This window comes from Adiantum capillus-veneris, chromosome 14 (assembly GCF_014529385.1).
Source record: "Adiantum capillus-veneris isolate H3 chromosome 14, ASM1452938v2, whole genome shotgun sequence".
Lineage (NCBI taxonomy): Eukaryota > Viridiplantae > Streptophyta > Polypodiopsida > Polypodiales > Pteridaceae > Adiantum > Adiantum capillus-veneris.
In genome coordinates, this window is record NC_140944.1 from 54,217,502 (window position 1) to 54,237,711 (window position 20,210).

General features: G+C 42.5%; 1 protein-coding gene across 1 annotated transcript; it reads left to right on the forward strand.

The window, feature by feature from the left end:
- Positions 1-9,612: 9,612 nt before the first annotated feature.
- On the forward strand, positions 9,613-11,771 carry LOC147442388 (uncharacterized). Its single transcript, XM_086529652.1, has one exon. The coding sequence runs from the start codon at positions 10,266-10,268 to the stop codon at positions 10,950-10,952; it is 687 nt and encodes a 228-aa protein (XP_086385778.1). The 5' UTR covers positions 9,613-10,265; the 3' UTR covers positions 10,953-11,771.
- Positions 11,772-20,210: the final 8,439 nt, after the last annotated feature.

The following is a 20,210-nucleotide window of genomic DNA, read 5'->3' on the forward strand; positions in this document are numbered from 1 at the left end:
TTTCTGGAAAGGTCTCTTTAAAAATCTAGGAACAAGATTGAATTTCTCTTCGGCCTATCACCCACAAACGGATGGCCAAAGTGAGATAGCCAATCTTACGATACTCGATCTACTCAAGACTTATGTTACCGAAGTAGATCAACGCTCACAATGGGAAAAGTATTTACCTCTAGTAGAGTATGCCTACAATAATACTGTCCATACTTCTACGGGGAAAGCACCTTTCGAGATCATAGAGGGAAGACCTAAAAGTCCCTTGCTACTCAAAGTACATGGGAAGATCTTCGCCGCCGATGAGTATAGCCGTGACCTACAAGAATCTTTTCAAAAGATTAGGGAGGCTATAGCCATCTCTCAACAAAGGCAAAAAGTTGCTGCTGATAAGCACAGAAGAGCCTTAATGTTCAAAGAAAATGATTGGGTCTTACTCAAGTTTCCTAAGGCTCGATTAAGGCAAACGACGGGCAAAAATCCTACGGGCCATCAAAAGTATTATGCTAAACTAGCAAAAAGATACTATGGTCCTTTCCAAATCTTGAAGCCCATCAATGAGACCGCTTATCAAATCAAGTTGCCCAACCATTGGCTTATAAACAATGCCTTTCATGTAAGCCTACTTAAGCCCTACAAAGGAGGGCCACCAACTGAACCAATTATTGAAGACCCTCCCGAAGTTGAAGACCAAGAAGAGGTGCTACAACCCGAAGCTGTCCTTCGGCATGAAGACAAGGTACTACGACATGGTAAGATAATCCGAAGGTATCTTATTAAGTTCAAAAATTATCCTTTTGAAGATGCTAAATGGATGCAAGGAGTAAAACTTAAGGATAGTATGAACCTTGTCAATGCTTACAATGCTACATTAGAGTAAGCAAATGTACAACTCTCTTTTAAATGACTCATGTTTTTGTCTTATAAGACTAATACTCTTTTTAATTGTGCACAAATTTAACTATTATGCATGCTTAGAATCATGTTTGTGATGACGACGTCTCTCAAACACCAAGTAGAATTTGTCACTCTACTTTGGGAGAATAAAATGGACTAAAGAGCAGGCATGCTTGCGGCAGCTATGTCTCCCAAGCACCAAATGGATTAGTCCTCCATCTTGGAAAGATGTCATAGGGTAAAAAAGGGATCCTCTACCCGCTAAGTACGATTGACTAATGACTAAGGCTTTATCTCTTCTACCTCATAGTCGAGGACGACTATGATTTCAAGAGAGAGGTAATGTCATAAAATCTAATATCTATCCAACCCAAATGATTTTATCATATTAAATTGATCACTTAATGTGGGAGAATAAATGGGAACAAGTGTTAAGATATAGATATGTGCTTATAGATCTATCTCAACAAGGGGCCAATAGTAAAGGGGCCCAAATGGGAGATGGTCTATCAAGAGCAAGGCTAACCAATGGAGCATAAGACCTTAGGGTTAGCTTCATTGAAGACCTCCAATAATGTGTGTAAAAGTCCTTTGACCTTAGGTAAGCTAGGGCTGAGCTTGAGGTGGGAACTAGGCCCAAGCTCGAGGTGCTTGACCTGCTTGAGGTGCTTGTCTTACTCCTGCTCGAGGTGCTTGACTTGCTACATGATTAAGGTGCTTGAGGTGCCTTGAGATGCTTGCGTGAGATGCTTGTGGGAACACCCCCTAGTCCAAGTGCTTTGTCATGCTTGATGACTAAGGTGCTTGAGCTCCTAAAGTCAAAAGAATCCCTACAAGAGGGGGGGCGAGCCCTTTTCCTAGGGATTAGAGAGAGAACACACACTCAAACTCACAAGGGAAGCCCCAACTTGAAGAGGCACCAAGGACACATGTCAGGTCCCTACCCATGTTACCTTCATGTGCTGCTTGAAGCCTATTGGCTAGGCTTCAAAGGGGTCCAATGATAAATTACTTGAATTATCTAATTGTTTTTGCATTTATCAAGTCCTCTCTCTCAAAGGGGAAAGGGGGACACTTGTCCCAAGGCTACCCATGTTGCTTGTAATGGCTCCTGCTTGTGATTGGCTAGGCCTGGAGGGGTCCAATGAGCTTCAAGCATGAGATACAAGGGCGGGTCGACCCAAGCAAGCTAGGGGGGTGCTTAGGGGGTATACTCACCCACACACACACACAAACACTCTCATTGTGTACTATGCAAAGTGCAAGAGCTCCCTCTCCTTCTCCAAGCAAGTAGAGGTTGAGAGCCTACACCAACACTCTGGGCTATGGAGTGCAAATCCAACCAAGAGCCATGCTTCAATGCTTAAGCTTGCCATCTCCTTCTTCTTCATTACTATGCTATTATGTATGCTAGCAACAAGAGTATGATAAGTGAGGAACTACTTCTTTCTCCTACGAAATGTTTCTTCTTCCTCTTCCCTACCCTCATTCCCTGCTACCTCTCCCCACCTTCGAAGGTGTTTGAGGTCTTGGGACTGAGGCTTGGGATAGTTAAAGCTTTCTTCAAGTTTATGTTATGTTTGTGATGCATGAAGCCTTCCATCTTCATGGCATCACCTAGGTCACAAGGAACACAAAGACTGTATTGTAACAAGTCTCTCTTTATGGGAGAAATCATAATACAAATGCCTATTGGAGGGGGGACCGGCTCCACATAAATCCGATCCTCAACTGTTGTCATTTTCTCTAAACTCTCTCTCTCTTGCAAAAGTATTGTCTATGCCAAGTTAACTAGTTGCTATGATTATGTTGCTATCTTTAATTATGTCAATCCGCTATGCTCACAAAATCATTTCTTGAAAGTACTCTCATTAAATTCCGCTACTCTCACATATTAAGGCAAATTCCATTACATTGGTATCAGAGCATTTGGTTTCTCTTTTCTTGCTTAAGAAGAGAGGTCCTTAAGTAGCCTATAAATGGTTGATGTTGTTAATTATAATAGAGTAAGTGGAACTGGGATCTTATATTGGTTTTGTTAAGCCCACTATGTGGGGGATGGTGCACACCTCGGGAGCTTTGGACTTAATAATGGAGTCTTTTTAGACTTGCCTACGGCTTTACCATTATTGAGCCATAAGAAGCCCGAAAGGAGCTAGCCCTTGGCAATTCTGCTATGTTAGACCTACTCCTCTACTCTCTATAATTAACCACTTTGAGCCGTGGGTGTAGATACTTAAGAGCCGATTTTCAAAGGCTAAGAGGAGTGGCAACTAAGGTTTTGTATTGCCAAAGCATACACTAAGTATAAACATAAATTTTGTTAACATGGCTGACAATAATCAAGAGAGTAGAATGAACATTGATAGCTTTGATTTTGCACATGAAGGTGCTAATGATGATGCTCCCATGTTTGTGAATTATCTCCTCACTAGGTTGCAACAAGCTATGGGCAACCCTGTTTTGCAAGCCGAAGTTACTCAACAACTTCGTGCTTATGGAATTTCCCTTCCTCTCCCAGAGGAGAGAGAGCTTAGGAGGCCTCTTGAAGAGACCCCCAAAAGAAGACTCTCTCCTATTCGAGAGGAGGAATCCAAAGAGAACCTACAAGAATCTTTTCAAAAGATTAGGGAGGCTATAGCCATCTCTCAACAAAGGCAAAAAGCTGCTGCTGATAAGCACAGAAGAGCCTTAATGTTCAAAGAAAATGATTGGGTCTTACTCAAGTTTCCTAAGGCTCGATTAAGGCAAACGACGGGCAAAAATCCTACGGGCCATCAAAAGTATTATGCTAAACTAGCAAAAAGATACTATGGTCCTTTCCAAATCTTAAAGCCCATCAATGAGACGGCTTATCAAATCAAGTTGCCCAGCCATTGGCTTATACACACTGCCTTTCATGTAAGCCTACTTAAGCCCTACAAAGGAGAGCCACCAACTGAACCAATTATTGAAGACCCTCCCGAAGTTGAAGACCAAGAAGAGGTGCTACAACCCGAAGCTGTCCTTCGGCATGAAGACAAGGTACTACGACATGGTAAGTAATCCGAAGGTATCTTATTAAGTTCAAAAATTATCCTTTTGAAGATGCTAAATGGATGCAAGGAGTACAACTTAAGGATAGTATGAACCTTGTCAATGCTTACAATGCTACATTAGAGTAAGCAAATGTACAACTCTCTTTTCAATGACTCATGTTTTTGTCTTATAAGACTAATACTCTTTTTAATTGTGCACAAATTTAACTATTATGCATGCTTAGAATCATGTTTGTGATGACGACGTCTCTCAAACACCAAGTAGAATTTGTCACTCTACTTTGGGAGAATAAAATGGACTAAAGAGCAGATATGCTTGCGGCAGCTATGTCTCCCAAGTACCAAATGGATTAGTCCTCCATCTTGGAAAGATGTCGTAGGGTAAAAAAGGGATCCTCTACCCGCTAAGTATGATTGACTAATGACTAAGGCTTTATCTCTTCTACCTCATAGTCGAGGACGACTATGATTTCAAGAGAGAGGTAATGTCATAAAATCTAATATCTATCCAACCCAAATGATTTTATCATATTAAATTGATCACTTAATGTGGGAGAATAAATGGGAACAAGTGTTAAGATATAGATATGTGCTTATAGATCTATCTCAACACGGGGCCAATAGTAAAGGGGCCCAAATGGGAGATGGTCTATCAAGAGCAAGGCTAACCAATGGAGCATAAGACTTTAGGGTTAGCTTCATTGAAGACCTCCAATAATGTGTGTAAAAGTCCTTTGACCTTAGGTAAGCTAGGGCTGAGCTTGAGGTGGGAACTAGGCCCAAGCTCGAGGTGCTTGACCTGCTTGAGGTGCTTGTCTTACTCCTGCTCGAGGTGCTTGTCGTGCTTGAGGTGCTTGACTTACTCCATGCTTGAGGTGCTTGACTTGCTACATGATTAAGGTGCTTGAGGTGCCTTGAGATGCTTGCCTGAGATGCCTTTGGGAACACCCCCTAGTCCAAGTGCTTTGTCATGCTTGATGACTAAGGTGCTTGAGCTCCTAAAGTCAGAAGAATCCCTACAAGAGGGGGGGCGAGCCCTTTTCCTAGGGATTAGAGAGAGAACACACACTCACACTCACAAGGGAAGCCCCAACTTGAAGAGGCACCAAGGACACATGTCAGGTCCCTACCCATGTTACCTTCATGTGTTGCTTGAAGCCTATTGGCTAGGCTTCAAAGGGGTCCAATGATAAATTACTTGAATTATCTAATTGTTTTTGCATTTATCAGGTCCTCTCTCTCAAAGGGGAAAGGGGGACACTTGTCCCAAGGCTACCCATGTTGCTTGTAATGGCTCCTGCTTGTGATTGGCTAGGCCTGGAGGGGTCCAATGAGCTTCAAGCATGAGCTACAAGGGCGGGTCGACCCAAGCAAGCTAGGGGGGTGCTTAGGGGGTATACTCACCCACACACACACACACACACAAACACTCTCATTGTGTACTATGCAAAGTGCGAGAGCTCCCTCTTCTTCTCCAAGCAAGTAGAGGTTGAGAGCCTACACCAACACTCTTGGCTATGGAGTGCAAATCCAACCAAGAGCCATGCTTCAATGCTTAAGCTTGCCATCTCCTTCTTCTTCATTACTATGCTATTATGTATGCTAGCAACAAGAGTATGATAAGTGAGGAACTAATTCTTTCTCCTACGAAATGTTTCTTCTTCCTCTTCGCTACCCTCATTCCCTGCTAGCTCTCTCCACCTTCGAAGGTGTTTGAGGTCTTGGGACTGAGGCTTGGGATAGTTAAAGCTTTCTTCAAGTTTATGTTATGTTTGTGATGCATGAAGCCTTCCATCTTCATGGCATCACCTAGGTCACAAGGAACACAAAGACTGTATTGTAACAAGTCTCTCTTTATGGGAGAAATCATAATACAAATGCCTATTGGAGGGGGGACCGGCTCCACATAAATCCGGTCCTCAACTGTTGTCATGTTCTCTAAACTCTCTCTCTTGCAAAAGTATTGTCTATGCCAAGTTAACTAGTTGCTATGATTATGTTGCTATCTTCAATTATGTCAATCCTCTATGCTCACAAAATCATTTCTTGAAAGTACTCTCATTAAATTCCGCTATTCTCACATATTAAGGCAAATTACATTACAACTAAGAACTGGTTTTAGCCACGATGGCTGCCAAATGGTTTCTTGAAGCTACTAAATCTACTGATTATTGGAGAACTTTGCTTAAAAGAGACATATTCAGGTTTTAACTTCAAAATTATAAATCTTGGAATAATATGCAAAACAAAGATATTTGTTGTCTTTTGTCCCTTTCCTTTCAATTGGATCTAAACTTGCTGCATGATGTGGAAATCTTGTAACACTATCAAGCTCAATTTGCAACCATGAAAGGATTTTTTAAATAACCACTTGTCTTTCTTGTTTGGATTCATTGCACCTAAGGCTAAAAAGGTACATATATAGGACAATTCATAGATGGAAAGCATATGTTAAGGCCTAGCGGGACTTAATTAGCAAAGGAAAGTTGAACACTGCTCGCTCTCTCCAAAGGGAGTTCTCCATTTCTTTATCTATAGCAATCTGCAACTGACGTGGAAAATCAGTTGGAGCTCCAAGTAGTGGACCTATAGGTTTAAAAGCTTGTGGGCCTAGTCCAATGCCAACAAACATAACACCTTGATGTGGGTTATCATCCATTAAGGAATTTGGAGTGGTCACAAATCTTGTAGATTTGGAATTAGCAATGGATTCTACTCTAGATGCTCTACATGGTTTAATTGTAAAGTCAAGAAGCTTCTTATTCATTTTCTACAAAGGATCCTTTCCCAAAGTAAGGGCTATGTCTTTGGTAATCCAAGACCTTCTCCTTGGAAACAATAAAGGTCTTGATGGGACACTTTGGAGCAGTTGGAGGAGAATCATCATTTGGTTTATATGGCTCAAGAGAAATGCCTCTCTGTTCAAATACGAATCTTCTTTTCCCATCTAGCTTCTCAAACATGACTTGCAACAGTCTGCCCATGAGCTATGTAACTTAATCTCTAAAGCCACTTTGGAGTATTTGTCTCCCACTTTCATTGGAAAGTCCACTAGATGGAAACAATGGAAGTTTGTTGTACCTAAATACTTTCACTCCTGTAGAATAGGATGAGGGATCTATTTACCTAAGTTTTGTTGTCTTGGGGCAATCCCACCCCCAACCTGTGGGCTCCATGTAATTTTTACTTGGCTTTTCAATGTTATTTACACTCTCTTCCAAAAAAGAAGTTCCATACTTTAAAGAATTAAACTTCACTTCAGTGAAGAAATTGTACAATCACTGTTGTAGATAACAAATTCTTGTCATTTCCAAAATTATAACTTTACAATGAAAACATCTTAAATTCCTAGTCAAATATGTGAATCTTTATGTCCATGCCAAGACAAACAATAGGACAAAAGTTTTGCAGACAATAATATTTCAGAACATGTTGTTTGTGAGGATGAAGCTATCCTTGGGGTCCACCTTTCAAAAATTATATATACTACAGATAAAGGAGGAGGGAATTCCCTGCCCCCCCCCCCCCCCCCTGCCACGCTCAGTGTCTGCTTAATCCGGCGCCCTCGCAGTAGTGGCCTCTGAGCCAAACTGAGACAGCGGGTCAGCAGAGCGCAAGACTCGATGCGTGCAGGCGGAGAGAGAGAGAGAGAGAGAGAGAGAGAGAGAGAGAGAGAGAGGGAGAGAGAGAAAGAGGCGGCGAAGCCGCTGGCCACACTAGTCTATATTAAGTACATTCAAGACGCATTTTACAAATTTTCTACACATGTTCTTCCATATATCAAACTAGTACGGCCGGCCGCCTTTGACAGCCTCTCTCTCTCCCCCTCTCTCCCTCTTTATCGCATGCAAAGGAGCTTGTTTTTGTTTTGGACTTTAGCCTTCAAGTCGCAGATTGCGACACGTGTAAAGGGCTCCCCCTTCCGCCATATTATGTTAGTGGATGACTCCTTTCCCTTCATAACATGTAACTTTTTTCAAGTTTTCATTTTTTGAAATCCCTCTTTTAAATGTAATTTGTAACTACTACTTAAAACATTTTGAGATGGACCACGAGAGAGGTCATCATCATACTTTTGAACAATAATGGATTACAGTGTTGGGGAGCAAAGCATATTTTTTTAATTGAACAGGGATGGTATCTTCAAGCAAAATGCATGACAAGGAGTTTATCATACTTTTTAATTCCACAAACCAAGTGAGTTGATAGTTTTGGTAGAGAGAGACGGTATCTTCAAGAGAGAAATGGTGTGGAATAAATCATGCTATGCTAGAGACAAGTTGGTAGCACCAAAACTGAGGTCATAGCAGTGTTAGAAAAAAAACCGGGGTACAATGTATTTTAACCGGTTAAAATCATAAAATCCCGATTAGATTTTGAGGTTCTTGAAGAAAACCGGCAAATTTACACAAGTTTTAGCGTAAAAACCGGCTAAAGCTTCAAATTTTGACCTAAGAACTGGTAGAATTTCAAATTTGCCCTTATTTTCTTTGGTTAGGAGAAATGCATTTTTCTAGCCTCGGGTCACAGCCTAGTTGATTGTAAAGTTGAGGTCATAAGTGATGGGAAGGATTGCAATTTGCCGGAAGTGATGGTCAAAATGGAGGCTTGAGCTCATAAGTGATGGGAAGGATTGCAGGAACGTGTTCTAAAGGGCCTAAAAAATTCAATTGAACGTGCTAAGCGTAAAGCCTTAAAGGCACGAAGGCCCAAATAAAATAATGAATGGGCGCCAAATATAAAACGTTAAGGAATTTTAGAAAGGGTCTGAATTTGGGGCTTGGCCTTTGGCTCTTTGTGTGTGTGTTTGTTTTTTTTGGGGGTTTTTGGGGGGGGGGGGGGGGGGGGGGGGGGGGGGGGCTCAGAACTAAGTGGCATGGGGTCTTGAATGAAGACCCCGCCATGGGATTCACAGACGTAAATTGCACGCACAAAAGAAGAGGCACGCTCGGTCATCGGATGCTTAAAAAGTAAACTCGAACATCCGAGGTGCAAACTCGAACAAGCATAACTACACGTTAACACGTATCCATTTCATCGAAATGAACACGCGTACCTGGTTAGTTCATCAGCCTACCACATCGCCCGTCTGAGTTTGAAACCTCGGGGGTGACTTGCCATCGTTTTTTTTTTTTCGCCGTCCGATCGCCTCGAGATCCCCCCGTCTCTCCGTCTGCCGTTGATCCCATGGCGGGGTCTTCATTCAGGACCTCGTGCCATTTAGTCACTAGGGGGGGTGGGGGGCGGGCCTCGTTTATATATGACACGGGGTCCAACTCGTGGGATCGACGGCAAGGCGCGTTCACAAGAGGGGCATGCAATTTGGGCCGTCGGATCTCCGCAGCAGGGGGGGCAGGATTTAAGTACGTCTGGAGTCGCATTATGCATAGTTATGTGCGATAGTTGGGATGGATAGAGCTGTAGTGTATGTTGGGGGAGGTCTTTGGTTCAAGGCCGATGGCCAGAAGGGAACCCTAATTTTTTGTCCACCTGGAGATTTAATCGACGGTGGATCTCGCCCCTGCCGTCGATCCCTCGAGTTGGACCCGTGTGCTTTACGGACGAGGGGGGGCGGGGGGGATTGGGGGCAATAGAAAGTCTCCTAGCACCAGACCTTAATGCACCATCAAAGTCCAACTTTGAATGCGGCGGCCTGATGGCCTGCAATCCTCTGTTTTAGGAAGTGCTGACTTTGGCATTGAAATGAAGCTTTCATCAAAAAATTCAACCCATAATTCTGGTGATTGTACTCACAAGGTACAGCTAGGGGAAGATCACTATATAAGAGCCCCCCCAGCTTCTGCTACTTTCAAAAGAGTCTCGCGCTGATATTGAAAGCCTAATCATTTTTAGTTATATTGCTTCCCTCTTATACTCCGTCAACAGCAGCGGCTCTTTCCTTGATCTCCCTCTTCGTTCAACCAGGCCTGCATGTATTAGCTTCTAGGCCCATAATCAGCTGTACTTAATCCTTTCTTCTATTCCATTTAGCATCAAATTGCTTGCGCTAGCATTGGTTATCTCGACGACCCACTTCCTGATTTCCATCGCAAATTCTAAATTAGCACTCAATCACCCTTAGTTCACTTCCGTCAAATTGCTTGTCTTACCGCTGATTTCCTGGCGACAACCCACCTTGTTATTTGCAGTGAAAAAACATAATTCACGTGCATACTCCGTTAATCTGGTTCCATAATTAGTATCTTGATTTAACTACCTCTTAACTACATCTTAATCCCATTAAGCGTCTTTCTTACAGGGTTATATAATATACTCTATCTTGGATCTTAATCTCCGCAATCATCAAATCCTTTATAATTCAACACAGGTATTTCAGATATGGCTCCCAGGAAGGCAATTGATCGAAGCTCTGCATGTAGCTCTTCTCAAACCTCTGTAACTGGTGGACACATTTCTCAAATGCTTAGCTCCTCACACTCCGTAAAGAAGCGGCAGCCCATTGTGCGAATTGTGCAAGTGAGGCCTCCAAAGGTCATCAATGCAGACGTTGCAAGCTTTCGAGACATTGTGCATCGCTTCACAGGGCATCAAGTTGAGACTTGCGAGAAAGAAGATACTGGATGCACCACAGAAAGCAAACAACAGACAACAGAGAAAGTAAGCATCCCAAACAGTAGTAGTGCCATTAGCTTGGCTACCTCACCTAAATCTACCTCTTCCTCTCCTTCTCCTTCTTCTTCTTCTTCATCTTCATCTTCATCTTCATCTTCTTCCTCTGATGCTGAGAACCTCCATACTAAGTCACCAAGAAGTAAAAGCAATGGCATGCACTGCATTGCTCGATGCTCTGATTTAGAGCAGGATTTTCAAGCGTATGGTTCCCTCTTATCCTCTTGGGACAGCATCACTAATGGTGATAGCACCTCCAAGCTAATGAATGGGGATGAATTAATCTCATCGATAAGCAATGGCATGGAGGGCATATACAATGCCTTTGATTCACTAACTCCTTTTGATCACATGATTGGTTCCACTAAGTTGAACTTAAACTACTTCTCTTGCTGAGGGCATGTTTCCACAGGGGGCGTAAGTGGCCTGCCCTTCTGCCAATTGGCACCAAGAGGGTTGTCACTAAGCTCTGACAACCGAGCCCAATGGGGCACATTTTCACATGAAGACTTGTAGATGAGGGTGGCTTTGCATGGACCATGTACATGTCTGCAGGTATCTAAACAAGGCCTCTAAAAAGCACGAAAGAAAAACAACGTTTTTGCAAATTTTGGAGGGCACAAAAGACAAGGTACTAAGGGTGCCTTTGGACAAGGTTTGGATAGTATTTTTGCAAGCAGGGAGAAAAGCAAGGGTTTCTTCTTCTTTTGGGTGTGCTTATCGAGCTTCGGAGGAGGAGAAAGGGAGTCAAGGAGAGCTCTCGATGAGGAGGGAAGGAGGGAAGCAGTGCAAAGTAATTTTCTATTGATATCGTTCTTTAGTTGGAAGTTTTTCGCTTCGGAAAGGACGTTTGCCTTCAATCTAGGTGGTGTTCATCAAATTTTTTGGGATTTTACAAGCAAAGCGTATTGCACCATTTCGGAATCGTGCTTGACTAGAGGGTTGCTTCCGAAGGGCTAAGCCTACCGATTGGATTGGGTTCAAGATTTTTGATTTGGGGGATCAATGTACACAACGCAATGGCCTGGGCAATTCAATTGTAATTGGGTTCTCATATTTCACAATTGGAAGCTTTTGCTATTCGCAAGACCAAATTTTCTATGGAGTCTTGTTTCCTTTTGTTGGAAGTATATGTAGTGGAACCTCGTGGTTTTTGTGAAAAAATGGTAGGAATTGAATGGAAGGCTTTGTATGATTTGAAACAAGGTCCACATGCTTGCCACGAAAAGGTTAGTGCTTTCTTGGTTACATATGGTTTTCAAAATAGTTCAAGTCCGACCACACTCTATGTCAAGCGTGTGGATCATGAATTTTTTTCTAGTCTAGTTGTCCTATGTTTATGACATCTTGATCATTGGACCAAAAAAGAGACATTTGTTGATTTTAGGCCTATTTGAATGCCTCTTTTGATATGGTATTTCGGGCCTTTTCATCATTATTTGGTCATACAATTTAAGCAAATTGATGGAGGTATTGCTTTATGTAGGACAAAGTACATTGAAACATTGATGTGTAGATTTGTCATTTAAGCAAGTTGATGAAGGTATTGCTTTATGTCAAACAAAGTGCACTGAAACATTGAGAAACATTGATGTGTAGGTTTTTCCTAAAAAATCACAAGCCTATTACTACTCCTATGAAGATGGTTTAAAGCTTAATATTCATAATGTTTTCGACTAGTTTGATTTCACTCTATATTTAGTAGGTTTTTTGGTTGTTTAATTTATGTATGCATCATGAAGCCACATGTTCAAGATACAGGCTTGGAAGTGAGCATATTTATACATAGCCCATGGTCTATGCATGTTATCGCATACATGTGGTAGTGATGTGTGTGAACACACTAGGACCATCGGGCCATTTTTTCCCTCTTTAGGAGGTTTTTCCCCCCGTGCATTGTATATACGCCCATCACTCTAGGGCTATCTCTCTTTCCATTGCACACTAAGTAACACACTCTCTATCGTGTGCCTTGAGCTTCCTTCGTCTTCTCCAAGCTGTGTGCGTTTCCTTGCAACCCTAATTCCAACAATTGGTATCAGACCAGGTTGCGTCCTCCCGAGCTTAGCCGTCAGTAGCTCCAGTACACGCTTGCTCATTTTTCCCAATTTCAAATTGCTTTGGCGAGCGTTCGTAGGTCGCAAAAATTTCAGGCAAGCTCGTACAACTCAGTCTACTCAGATTCGGGCTCATTTTGGCCTCCGTTTCCACTACAAGCAATACTGCACATGCAATTTTGTCATTTTGTGCAGAAGTTTTGTCAGTGTCTTTTTTTGCATAACAGGTGTCTTACATTCTTCTACGGTTTGTGCTATATAGCACGTGTTGTTCCCGCTTCATTTCTCCTCTTTTCGGGTAGTTTTCACATCAGGTGCAGCATTTACCATGGCTGACAACAACACAAATGTGTTCAAGATGTTTGCTACTGAGGACAGATTGGACGGGGACAATTACCCTATGTGGGCTTACATGATGCAACATTGTTCTTGTGTCAAAGGGCGTCTGGAATATTGTGAAGGGAATTGATGTACGTCCTAGTTCTGAGGATGTAGGCGATGCAGGTCTTCCTGCAAGAATTACTGCTATTAGAGTTGTTTTGCCTATGGCAGAACAATCTCGTTGGGATGTAAAGGATGTGCAGGCTCATGCATCGATTGCGTTGTTTGTGAAGCGCACCATTGTTCCTCACATTCGTTCAGCAAAATCTGCAAAAGAGCCTTGGGATATTTTGGTTGGTCTTTATGTAAGTCGCAATGAGGATAAAATTGCTTTGCTGCGTAAAGAGTTGGAGTCGAAGATTATGCATGAGGAAGATGATATGGAAACTTTCCTTGTTGGTGTCAAGGATATCAATGAGCAACTAATTTCTGCAAGTGAAGTCATTTTAGACAGTTCCCTTGTGCAGATTGTTCCCTTGTCGAAGATTATGCATGAGGAAGATGATATGGAAACTTTCCGTGCTGGTGTCAAGGATATCAATGAGCAACTAATTTCTGCAAGTGAAGTCATTTCAGACAGTTCCCTTGTGCAGACTGTTCTTGATGCCTTACCATATTCTTACCAAACTTTTGCTAGTACTTGGAGACTTATGACCCAAGGAAATCATGAAGTTGTCAAGTTTGATGCATTACGCACATTGTTGTTGCAAGAGTCACTTCCAGAAAAAACAGGATTAGGCAGCGTGCAGTTGAACAGGCTTTTATTGCTTCTCAAAGAAAGGGTGGTAACAGTAATGCAGCCACTTCTTATGGTTCTGCTGCGAGTGGCAAAACTTCTGTTCCTAATGCTTTTGCTGGCAGCAATTCGTCTGAAAATTTTGGTGATAAGGCCAAAAAGAAGATGCGTTGCCATTATTTTGGGGGGGGGGGGGGGGGGGGGGGGGGGGGGGTAAAAGAGAGAAAGAGGTGTCATAAAAGAGGGAGGGACCCCCCCAAAAGAAAAAATGCGCAGGCTTAAAAACCTTAAAAACTTTTTTTTTTTTAAAAGTGTCAAAATTGACTCATTTGCCTCCAAAACTGTCCCAAAGCATATACTAACTTCAAAAAGTCAAATTCCCCCCCCAAAATCCATTTTTCTCTCCCTCTATCACTACTTTTCTCTCCCACACTCTCCCTCCTCCCATTCTCTCTCTATAGTCAAGACAGCCATAGCCAAAAGCTTTCCACCACTCTCTTCCTCTCTCCATAGCTCCCCCTTCTCTTACACCTCCATCAACCCCTACAGTCCCACATCCCATAGCCCACAGCTCACCACTATCCTTTGTACCTCTCACTCCTCCCCTCTTTCTCTATCTCTACTGTCAAAGCCACCATAGCCACCATAGGCAGCTCACCTCACCCTCCTCTCAGCTCCTCATTCTCTCTCCACAGTACCCATGCACAATAGCGGGCCACATCCTTGCCCACTTCTCTCCCTCACCTTCCTCCCACCCATTCCCAATCCCTTCCTAAGCCCAACTTCCCAAGCATGTCCACCGCTAACACGCATAGACGGTCCAAACCAGAGATACAGGAGATTGTGTTCCACAACACAAAAAATACAGAGGGGGGATGGATCCCACAGGTATCAAGAAGGGTTCAAGGGTCTACATGCAACCGTCCAATGTTGGACCTCATCGCGTACGATGTCGAGGCATACTGGAACGCCATTGGAAGGGAAGACTATTGGCATTCAAAGAAACCAAGTCCGGAATGGTGGCCATCATGCAACACGTATATAGTGCAGCTGGGATCCACCTGCAGAGAGCTTCAACTCAATTTGTACCTCATTGTAAGTCCTCATGGTTTAGCTATCCGATGCATATATCATGTTTAACGTGCCTGCGATCATTTTGTTTGACTATGGGCATTTGTAAAGATGTTTTTCCATCCAGCTTAGTTGAGAAGCAGCCGCTTGAATGCCTCTCAGGCACGTTCATGGTAGTGCATACTCACATTGGGGAGCTTATGTTTCCTAATGTCTCGTCGAAAAAACTTACCGAGCAGTGAATATTCATGTACTCCCAGAAGTACGTGGTACCGAAGTCAAGCCAAGGCTATGGTAGGTTAGAAGCCATGGAGACACCCTCATTGCAGAGTGCAGAATGTCCAACTCCAGACCATTGGGCCTTGCTTTCTTTCAAGCGCAAGGTGCTGCAAGATTTCCAAGGGTCCCTAAAGTTTGGTAAGGCAACCAAATCGGTGGGTCTCAGTTGGCATTGTCCCATCCATTTGTTTGTGCATGCATTCCGCTCTCTGTCGATTGTGGAAACACCGACAATGTTTGTTTGCAAAGAAGTTGACATAGATGCAATGGACACCATTCTAGGTGTCAATTGGGGCTATGTTGACGGTTTGCATGATGGTGACCGTTACAAGTGCAATGTGTCCCCCACACAGCTTTGCCTTCGATATTTGAAGGCAAGGTGCACCTTGTATGCACGGTTTAGATACGAAAGGTGGATGCACAAACATGGCAAATGGATATCCTTGCACCTGACGGCCAAAGAGGTTCAATCCTTTGAAATTCGTGTCTGCATGCCCAAAAATGAGGTGGAGGTGGTTGCAGTGAACCCGCATTGGACTCTTGCCAATCTTCGGGAACATTTTTTCATAATGGGGTTCGAAGATGTCGGCAATTCAAGTTTCAAACTGGAACAACGCAAGGTCTGCTTTGTGCTTGATTAGATACCTTTTCTTAATTTTTCTGGGTATTTGTATCTTGTGCTACAACCGGAAGCATGGCTGCCCTGCAACATACTAGAAAATAGCACATAACAAGACATAAACGACTAAATCTACGTACCTGCCGACCCGCATAGCACATAACCACGACGTATGCAAACAGAGAGAGATAGAGAGCGAGACAGAGCGAGCGAGAACGTGCAAGCGCACCTCTTAGAGCGGAGTGCTACGTCGGCACGGCGAGAGAGAAGAGAGGAGAGGTGAGAAGAGCAACGCATACACTGGGTGCAATCTCCCCCCGTGCAAGAGTGACCATTTCCCTCTTGCACGTATTTCATTTATAGATTTCTTGAATGGTCAAAATGAGTATAGACTAGCCGGCCGGTCATAGATGGCCAAAGCTCATAAAAGAGCACTTGAATAAATATACATAAAATGTAATTTCTTTTTGTAATAGCCTAGCTCAGTCAAGCCTTTTCCACCTGCCAGCTGCAATAAATAGTAAAATGTCAATTCCATAACATACCTCTCCGTTGGAAAGCAATTGTCCTCAATTGCGAAGATAAAAATCTGCAAACAATACTTGTCAAAAACAGTGATTAGTATGTTGTGTCAAAAAACATCACATAATAAAAGAAAAGTGTATGAAACTAAACAACATTAGCCTATGCCTGCCTTCATCCACATACTACCTATTCTAGTGTCCCATACCACTAGAATAAGCAGTATATGTCATACCCTGATGAATCAGGATATCATTGGTCACGCTCATCATCAATCTCATAATGTCAAGTCTCATCACATAAACACTGCTGATGATAAAATAAGCATAAGATACCAAATCCCAATTCAATTCCAATTCCACGGTATAAGTTCAAATCCAAATCACTTTCATTATGTACCCGGGTAACAAAATCATACGAGTTGCAGTGGTGGCCAGCCACTGCAGCATGATTTTGTGATCGGTGTTGCCTAGATCGGGGAATCTACACCAATAAGACGTGCTGCCTAAATCAACGAATCTCCACTAATAAGATGTGCTGCCTAAATCGACGAATCTGCACTAATGCTGCCTAAATCGGCGAACCTGCATTTGGTATAAGTTTAAAAAATCATGAATCTGCAATTTATCAATGTGCTGTCTAAATCGGTGGATCTGCACCAAGATGAGTACGTACACATTGCCTAAATCGGCGAATCTGTGTGCGTGTGACCAATGGACCAAGCAAGGCATAAGAAGGAAATATTTGTTACCTATTTGACACCAAATTAGAGTATGTTCCAGTAGCAAAGCACTTACAAACTGTGGCTCGATATCCCTGAGCACCCTAGCTCAAATGACGAGCTGCATAGCTAATGAATAATCATGGCAATAAAATTTCATAACGTGCAATTAGTAAGCCTTGACCGTAACAGTGTTGGAGTATTGAGTTGACAAGAAAATGCTGTGTAACCTATTGAAAAATCATCTCAATGAAAATACAATTAGAAGCCATGACCTTAGCAGTGTTTGAGTATTCAGCTTAAAACACAATGCAGAGAAATCAAATATGAAAAGAGGAATGATATATTTGATGTGCATACCAGGAGGATGTACTGTATTTAAAAATATATATACCATTGTTGGCACATGGGGAGAGGTACAAGTGTTGCACCTAGCAAACTTATACCACAATATAGCTCATAGATCCAAAATGTGTTAGCATGGGGTTAATGATTGGTCATTAACTTGCAATGACTATTACAAAATGGATGAGTATACAATTGAGACAAATGTGAGACAACTAAACGGAAATGAAATTTCTACAGTTCTAATTAAATAGCATAGATCATCAACTAGGGCCACGAACTAACATAAAAGAAATGCAAGAACCAAACTTTCAATGGGCCAAAATAAACGATCTAAGAATGAAATTCTGGTGGAATCATTACAACTCGATCTGAAGGATAAACGTATGTTGATTACTTACCGAGGACTATCATGATTAGCCTTTGATTGATGAGAAAGTGGGATTATTCTGTTTAGATTGTGTAAGAAGATGAGGTAGCCCTTACTTGTATAAAAGGGTTAGTATATATAGTCGAATAAGGACGTATTTGTCGTTAATGATATGCTTATAATAAACTCAAAAGGAAATAGGGTCCATTCTAGTCTGCATGGCTCTGTGTGAATGATTGGACTTGAGACAAGTAGTGAAAATAATCTCATGTGGGTGAATATTGGCGGGACAGATAGTTATATCGCCCTAAAGGTGTGGTGAATGTAATAAAGATAGTCATGTTGAGCAAGTTTTACTAAGGAGTAGAAAAATATGAGAGAGTAATTTAGCAAGATTTTTTTTTCATAAAGTTACAAGTACATCAAATGAGTTCATGACTTGTTATAACCTGAACGAATCACAAAAGACAATGTAATATCATGATACACATTGTAGAAAGTGGTTATAGCAGAGGCTGTTAGTGGGGATATTTGTAGATATGAGCAGATCAAATATTATACTAGCGGGTGCTAATCAAGATCATTGAGTACAATGCGGACAAAATTGCGAGAAATAATGTGATGCGGATGTATAATTTATATATATATATATATATATATATTTGTTGTAAAAACCATGCTAGACTACATGTGCTATGAGAAGTGCTAACAACCTAAAGCAAACCAAAAAGACTAGTCATGAATCCTTGCCTACGGGAGCCGACAGAGCTTTTGCGATATCCTTAAAAATAAATTGGGCTACATTACAGATCTACGAAAAGGGGGGCAGAACGGAGCCTTGATAGGCTTATTACAAAAGAAATTATTTTTTTTATAAAAAAAAAACATGTCTATTGTGTAGGGTCGGGGAAAGTAGTGTTAGGAGGGTCGAGGCGAGGTTTTCTTGGTGTCAGTGGAGAGTGTGCGTCCAAAGAGGTGTTTGGTGAGGCGCATTAAAAATAGAGTTTAAGGCGTGGATGGAGGCCTGCATATTCAAAAGTCGAAGGCAAAGCTTTTGAAAGCGGTTTTCTAGGCGTCATAGTCGCGTCGAAGTTGTGTGAGCTCATCCTGCAATGACTGGAGGGTGTCAAGGACGCCGGGTGGTTTGTTGGGTGAAGACAAAGCCATATTGTCGGTGTAAGATAGAGAATCCATCAGAAATTGAGGTTCGAGAGGGGGGAGCCAAGACACAAGGAATAGAATCTGTACACCATTCAGAGGTGGAAGAAATTTAAAGGCAACCACCTTGTCTCCTCCCACTCTAGCACATAAAGACTTTCCAAGCTTGTAGGCATGTCTTACATGCGACAAATGCCGGATTTTTGCAGAGCTATATGATAGAAATCGTGACAGTCGAGGGTCGGAAGGCACTAATCTCAACCGTACATCTTCTGAGGTTTCGACACCGGAATTTCAACTCCTGGATGCAAATAATACGTGGGAATTCGTAGGTGCATTAAGCGTGTAGAGACAAGCTTAGGTGTGGGTTTTCTGTACGCCTGCCGTGGAGGGATCGATCCCAATAGGTGTTACACATTTTTGAAAAAAAATATTAATAATAATAAAAATGCCTGGAATCGTCTTCAGATGGCCGACATTGGCTTGGAAGGTAGTGCAGTTGTTCTTCGAGGGTAAGATTGCAGACTTTCTTTGATTGCTAGGAGCCTAAGAATACTAAACACTCAAGAAAAGAGAGCTACATTGCGAGCTTCATGTGCTCAGCCTGCTACAACCGGCAACAATGCAGTTCCGTGGCGACCTGTTGCGAGCTTTTCCCTGCTTCTTGTAGGATTGGCGGCCCCGCAGTGGGAGACACACACACAGAGAGAGAGAGAGAGAGAGAGAGAGAGAGAGAGAGAGAGAGAGAGAGAGAGAGAGAGAGAGAGAGAGAGAGAGAGAGAGAGAGAGAGAGAGAGAGAGAGAGAGAGAGAGAGAGAGAGAGAGAGAGAAAGAGAGATATAGGGAGATAAAAGGACAGCGAACGCTGTTCTGTGGGTGTCTGTGTATGGGGGCAGTTGGTGAGAGTCAAGAGAGAAACACGTAGCTAATCTTACCTTGCACAGAAAAAAAAAGAAAAAGAAAGAGAGATTGGATGGCCGATCTCACGGAGAGAGAGAGGAGCATTGATCGACATGGATCAAAGAGAGAGGGGTGTGTGTGAGGGACTGCCAGTGGGCCAAAGAGAGAGAGAAAGACAACCGCTGCATGGAGTTCGAGGAGTCAGGGAGTAAGAGACAGATTTGGGTCGCCACTCGAAAGAGAGATAGAGAGAAAGAGAGTAGGTTGGAGACTGCTGTAAGAGAGAAAGGTAAAAAAAAAGAGTGGGGCTGCATGTGCCACTCCTCAAAAGGTTGGCGCTATGTGGTGTACAACTACATGCAATAATGTTTTTGACAGCGCCCCCACTTTCTCCAGTATTGGTGAGTGCGCGACAGTCATCAAAGTGACGTGGTGGGAGTTCAGTTACGGCTGCAAGCATAACTGTCGAACCCTCAGAATAGGGCTATCAAACGG

What these genes read in the sequence shown, in the direction of transcription:
- LOC147442388 (XM_086529652.1), top strand. Translation starts at nt 10,266, where the DNA reads ATGGCTCCCAGGAAGGCAATTGATCGAAGCTCTGCATGTAGCTCTTCT.